This window comes from Rattus rattus, chromosome 6 (genome assembly GCF_011064425.1).
Source record: "Rattus rattus isolate New Zealand chromosome 6, Rrattus_CSIRO_v1, whole genome shotgun sequence".
Lineage (NCBI taxonomy): Eukaryota > Metazoa > Chordata > Mammalia > Rodentia > Muridae > Rattus > Rattus rattus.
Genome location: NC_046159.1, coordinates 6,148,748 through 6,155,846, shown reverse-complemented (window position 1 = coordinate 6,155,846; position 7,099 = coordinate 6,148,748). Strand labels below are relative to the sequence as shown.

The 7,099-nt window shown below is 44.3% G+C and overlaps 1 protein-coding gene across 1 annotated transcript; it reads left to right on the top strand.

Moving 5' to 3' along the window:
* Positions 1–6,509: 6,509 nt before the first annotated feature.
* On the top strand, positions 6,510–6,756 carry LOC116904512 (thymosin beta-10-like). The gene has a single exon (XM_032907302.1). It carries the CDS (start codon positions 6,510–6,512, stop codon positions 6,642–6,644), a length of 135 nt encoding a protein of 44 aa, XP_032763193.1. The 3' UTR covers positions 6,645–6,756.
* The last annotated feature ends 343 nt before the right edge of the window (positions 6,757–7,099 follow it).

Below are 7,099 nucleotides of genomic sequence, written 5' to 3'. Positions count from 1 at the left end.
ATGTAAGGGTCAATGTGCAGCATCAAGGACCAACTCATGCTATCGCCAATGGCTGTCCTCCACAAGTGTATAAAAAGTGTGTGCTTTTGCTACCCGGGGTCGCCTCTGTCCCTATTACAGGGCCACCCAAGCACTGGATCATTAAACCTCTTGCTTGATTGCATCACTCTCCGTCTCCGTGTTTTCATGAGTGGGACCTCCCAGACATAGGGCTGATCCGGTCCTACAATACAGAATGGTGAACCATCTCAAAGGAAACTCATTTGCTTGCCATAGACTTTCCTAGATGGCTCCTGTCAGCAAACAGATTAAGAACTGGCTTGGTGGCTCACTCCTGTAATTCCAGTACTTACAAGCCTGAGGCAGAAGGATTGCCATGAATTTAGGGCCACTGGACTACATAATGAGGTACAGGCCAGCCTGAGCTACAGAATGAGACCTTGTCAAAAACCAAACCAAACCAAACCAACAACCAACCAACCAACCAACCAACCAAGAAATGAAAAAACTACAAAGAAAGAAAAAGAAAAGGATGAACCCTTCAAGTTTCTTCACACACAAGACTAAGCAAAAGAGCCTTTTTAATAAAAACTTTGCAATATGAATATGTAATAGAATCAAAACAAGTTCACAAATGAAAATTAGTACTTTATTAGTGTGTGTGTGTATATATATATATGGTAAAATTTAAGCTTGTTGCTGTGCTTGTTGAATAAATCTCCTGGTAATTTCCATTATTTGCTTTTATAAATGAACTCTTTTTAAAAAACCGTTAATTTGGAATTTTCAGCATTCCACATTTTGCTCTCAAAACAGCTGCTCCTGTTCTCTCCCCCCTCCCCCCACTCTACCTCAGCCAGAGAGGTGACAGACATTGCCAAACCCATACACAGAGCTGTGGTTGGAGTAGACAACCCACCCTATGCCCCCACTCCCGCCACCCCCACCCTCAATTCTTATATGCTTCCTTCTCACGGGCTCTACTGATCACATGGCTGTGTCAGCTGTGTCGTCTTCTTTTCTGTGGAACCACATTCCTTACAGTCTACTTCACAGAGATCTTCTCTGTGTGTAAGACATTTACTGTCTGCACCATTATCTCAAGCCCTCATTTGTTGTATATAATCTAACAGGACAGAGGTTCCTTGAGGAGGAGGAGCTTGTATGATGGAGTCATTACAATCTATGTTTGCAACATGTATTCTAACATGCCAAGGTCTGAATTCAACAGATACAGCATTGAAATAGAGTTCACCCAAAGCTCACATCTTATCACAAACTTCACAGCCACATGGAAAAGGGATGGACACACTGTACTGGTCTGTCTGTCAGTCAGTCTGTCTGTCTATCTGTCTTTCTCTCCTGATGAGGTAATCCTTAAAGTTACTGAAGTTGCATATTTATACTACAGGGAAAGTAAAATTAAAAAATATTACAAATTTAAGTTCTGAACTGGGAATGGAATCCCATGCTTATAACCCCAGCTCTTGGGGGATTTGACAGGAGAATGACAAGGTGAGGCTAACCTTGGCTAAATAACAAAACATCTCAAAGAAAACCAAATACTGAGTTATTTTAATATTTAATTATTTTAATATTATTTGTAATGATGTTAAGCAAGGAAGGTTTTTGAGGAGACAATCTGTAGGTTGAACACAACACAGAAACTATGACAGTTTAGAAAAAGAAATTATGTGAATATTGTCTACATCAAATATTTTTATTAATAGAACATTTTAATTAATATGACTTAGTTGACAGAATGTACACATCTACATATGGAATATTTTAATTAATATGATTTAGTTGATAGAATGTACATATCTACATATAGAATATTTTTCTTTTTCTCTTATTACTTTCTTTTTATTTACATTTCAAATGTCATCCCTTTCCAGTTTTCCTCCAGCAACCCCTTATCCCATCCCCCTTCCCCCTGCTTCTATGAAAGTGCTCTCCCTCCCTCCTGCCAGCCCTGCCATCCCCCTACAGTGGGGCATTGTGTTTTCACAGGACCAAGGGCCTCTCCTCCCACTGATGTCAAACAAGGCCCGTCATCTGCTAGATATGCAGCTAGAGTCATGAGTTGCTCCATTGGAGCCATGGGTCCCTCCATGTGTATCTTTGGTTGGTGGTTTAGTCCCTGAGAGCTCTGGGGTGTCCCATTGGTTGATATTGTTGTTCTTCCTATGGGTTGCAAACCCTTTCAGCTCCTTCAGTCCTTTCTCTAACTTCTCCATTGGGGACCCCATTCTCAGTCCAATGGTTGATTGCAAGCATCTGCCTCTGTATTTGTAGGCTTTGGCACAGCCTCTCAGGAGACAGCTATATCAGGCTTCTGTCAGCAAGCACTTCTTGGCATCCAAAATAGTGTCTGGCTTTGGTGACTGTATATGGGATGGATCCCAGAATATTTTAATTAATATGACTTAGCTCACAGGATGTACATACCTACATATGTGGTCATTTGTGACGCCTGAACATATGCATTTATATGGAAACAGTAAAGTTAAGCAACTTGTCTTCTATGTAGTGATAGATTTGATTCTTACTTAGCTGTTCTGAGACACATTATTATGGACTGTAGCCACTCTCAAATTCAAACATCAAGCCTTATTCATCCTGTTTAATTGAAAATTGAATCTTTGACTCACTACTCCTGTCCCCCCCCCCCCAATTACAGCTTTTGGTAGCCTTCAGGCCAACCTCGGTGCTCGTGTGACAATTTTCTTAGACTCCATGTCTAAGAGCCACTAGGTGTGGTGGTTTGGATGAGAAACGAATGCCGCCGCCCATGCGCTTGTGCATTTGAATGGTTGGTGGTGATGTTTGGGGAGGTTTCAAGCATTTAAATTCTGTGGTGATTAATTTAGATGGTCGATCTGACTAGATTTAGAGATGCCAGGGCATACTGAGGCACACAACTTTGGTTATCTGTGAGGATGTTTCCAGAGAAGGAAAACCAGGGAAGACTCACTCAGTTTGGGAGGCACCATCTTGCTATCTGGGATCCCAGACTGAATAAAAAAGGGAAAAAGAGAGCCACCTGGACATCAGCATCTATTTCTCTGCTTCTTGACTTATTGGGATGTAGGCATATGGCTACCACTCACTCAAGCCCCAGCTCAGTAGCCAAGAGCTCCTCCTGCTACTGTTGTCCCCTTCAAACCATAAGTCAGAATAAGCCCGCTTTCCTGAGTCTGATTTTGACACAGTAATGAGAAAAAGAAATAATAGAAACAGCTTTCACAGGGAAGGGAAACTGTCATGCTCTAGGGTTTATAGGCAGTTGGTAGTTGATTGGGGAGAGAGGTGCGTTTTCTTCATTGTTAGCAACTAGTGAGGTATCTTTCCTTCTACAAACAGCCCTTCGCCCTTGCTCCTGCAAGCAAACCTCAGGAAACTCACTGGGTCACGCAAGCATGAGTATGTGCATGCACACACACACACACACACACACACACACACACACACACACATACACACACACGACATAGAAGAGGACCTGACTAGGGGAGAGAAGAAAGTACCCACTATAATAGGGCTAAACATGGTCATATACATTTTATACGTGTGTGAAAATGTCCCAACGAAACCCACTTTTATTTATAATTAATGTATGCTAATAAAAACACTGAAAATATTCTAGTAATTAAAACTCTCACCAGTGAAGTCAGCTTCCTTAGGGCACGAAGAACCTTGATCTGCCCACACATTTGCATAAACGGAATGAGTCACAGGGTCAGTAGCATCATCATCAAAGCTCGTCTACATCGAGAACCGAGCGGGAGGAGGTAGTTACGTGAAGGCTCTGTGGTAATAAGAAATTTTTATCACAAACCCCGTTTATGCCGAAAACCACAGTTTTCTTATAGGTCAACACCGGTGGGGAATGGCGCGTGGTAATAGAAAACGCCTGGATTCCCCGCAGGCGTTTCAGCCTCTTTTTCATCCGGGAGGTTGCCTCTGCAGGGAAATTACACCTCTCTCTTCCCTTCACTTTGGATCAGCTGTGAACAAGATTTCAGAAAATAACAGGAAAGGGTCATCTGTGGGCTGGTCCTGGGTGGTTCCCGGGGAACGAGCGTGGCTCACTGCATTGAAAGCCTTATGTGTGAGGAAAGCGCTTTCCCTGCTGGGTAGTTTTATGACATGAAGGTAAGTAAACATGGTTTGCATATTTATCTACATGGGCAGCCTGTAGAGCAATTGTGTAAGATAAAGCACTGCTCCAATCAAGCTGGGGTAGACTCCAGCACATGATGGGTAGAGAGGACAACCATTGTTACATGACTGGATCTCTCTTGGTTACTCTCCTTGTATCTTTCTTCTCTTCATGGCTTGAATACCTTCAGGCTATTTGCCTTTTGAAACATTCGACCGTGAAAATGAGATGTGTAACATGTGAGTCAACACCGTCGTCTCCCCTGTTTACCTGGTGTGGCACAGCATGGATCTTCTCTGGTTTGGGTTTTAATGCCTTGTAAATCGGGTACTCTGATTTTACCGATCATAAAGAGAGCCATATTTACTTATGGGGAATGGCACCGATTTAGAGGGTTTTTTTTTTTTTTTCCTGTCAGAGCACGGATAACTCTCACCTAAGATGGCATCACGCAGGGAACGCTTGTGAGCCGTGTAGGCCACGCCTAGTTTGCTGTTTATGGATCTAGTTTTTCTTCTTCAGAGACTCCAGGGAGGGATGACAGACTCCCAGAAAGCTGTTACAGATTTAACACACACAGCTGCGCTGGTTTGCACCTGTGAAATCACCATGGTGATCCCACAGCCCTGTGCATCATATCCAGAACCTGGAAAGGAAGTCTGCTAGGTCAGGGCATGGCCAGGGAGTGCACAAGGCCACGCCTTCACGCTTATGTCAAGATATCAGGGAGGAAAGGGCTGCCTAAGTTACAGGACGGTAAATATGAGGCTGGTTCTGTTCTTTTCATTAAAAATATTTGCAGTTTCTTTTAACCCGTACTATGTAAAAAAAATGTATGCGGCCAGGATTCAACCTGATTGTCAGCTTAATTGTCAAATTGCAACTAACCAGAGAGGGAGAGGGGAGGGAGAGGGGGAGAGAGAGAGAGAGAGAGAGAGAGAGAGAGAGAGAGAGAGAGAGAGAGAGAGAGAGAGAGAACATTCCACAGGTTGGGAGGCCCAGGCAGAATGCTGATACAGGAACAGCTGGACACACTGCGCTCCCAGACAGAGGAGCAGCCTCAGATGCCTGATCATCTCTGTCCATGCTCACAGCTGGGGGAGAGACGAGGCCAAAGCGTTTCCTCCTCCACATATTTTGAGGAGCATTTTGTTACATTTGCCGGGCTTGAATAAATCAGGCTGTGGCCGTTGTCTATCCTCTGGGGGTACATTATTTATCGCAGAGGCTGCCTATCTGACAGTTCTGAGACAGGCACCTGGAGTTTTTAAATGCTTGCTATAAAGCAAACACTTTATTAATGTTATTTCATATCTGCTTAGGTCCTGACAGCTGTCATGTAAGCTGAGCCACTCTTGGAGACTCTGAAGATTAAGGAATTTGTATAAGCCCATACAAGTGGCTACTGTGGAGAACTCCAGAAGTTTCCTTTTTCAGGCCATCTCAGAGCATACAGGATACAGGGAGTCAGGGTTACAGGGTTTCCAGATGACTGTTCTGGAACACCAGAGGCATTGCTTCAAAGTTAATGTTCCAATTGCTGATCATGACCTCGGGGAGGGGGTAATGGGGCTGGGGACTGACAGCAGTTCTCAATCTATGGAAGCCACAGTGTGCAGGGGTGGTACAGGGGCTGTATTGTGGCCAAGACATCAACGAGCCTAGAGAATCCGAGCCCTAGATTAGGAAGGAGAACTTTCTCTGCATCTCCCACAATTCTTGGTGTGTGACTCCTTAGTAACAAGGATCCAAATGCTTTCTCCTAGATTTTTGCATTTCTTCTTGCTGTTTTTTTTTTTTTAATAGTCTACTTTAAGGGTTTCTGTCCAATGTTCTTGAACTGTGCTGTTCTTCATAATATTGTAAGAAATTTAGAACATTTCAACCTCGTTCTGCATACTTTTCTTCACTGGATCTCAGTTTGAAGGTACAGTCCTTTATGGCTGGGGGAGGTTGGAGGAGGAGGTAGTGAGAGAGGAAGGTTTCTGGTCACAAGGCACCTGCAAGCAGGAAGCAAAGAGAGGGTAAATGCTGGTGCTCAGCTCACTCCCTGCCTCTCAACCCCTTTTATTCAGCCTGGGACCTCATTGGATGGTGCCACTCACATTCGGGACCTCTTAACCTAGGTGTGGCTCCCGTGTGATTCCAAGTCCACTCATACTGACTATTCAGGAGCTTATGGGAATGGAGTGGGGTGGGAGAATATGGAGCTGTTGATATGATGCGCATAGTGGGTCAGATAATTTTCTCTTTAAAAATGGAAATGTGGGTCTCTTGCTGCAGCAACGCGAGTGGGAGTACCTGGAGCGAGAGCTCGGAACAAGAATCCACGAGTTGTAAGAAAATGGCAGACAAGCTGGACATGGGAGAAATCGCCAGCATCGATAAGGCCTGGCTGAAGAAAACCGAGACACAGGAGAAGAACACCCTGCTGACCAAAGAGACCATTGAACAGGAAAAGAGGAGTGAAATCTCCTAAAAGCCTAGGAAGATTTCCCCACCCCTTCATCTCCAAGACCACCTCGTGATGTGGAGGAAGAGCCACCTGCAAGATGGACGCGAGCCACAAGCTGCACTGTGAACCCGGGCACTCCTAGCCCGATGCCACCGGACCGTGGGTTTCTGAAGGGGACCCCCAGCCTTTACTAAACAGACTGCCGAATTGCACCGGTTTGCCCTGGGATATTATCGAAAATTATTTGTATGATTGATGAAAATAAAACACACCTCGTGGCAAAAAAAAAAAAAAATGGAAATGTGGAAAACCTCGTTTGGAAGAGAGAATAAGGGGAAATGAGCAAGTGTGCCTCTGTATTGTTGGAGAGCTTATCCCCTCCGTGAGCAAGAGGAGAGTGCTGCTTCCTTTCAGGTCATTTAAGAATACAGGACCAGGGGCTAGAGTGATGGCTCAGTGGTTAAGAGCTCTGAGTGCTC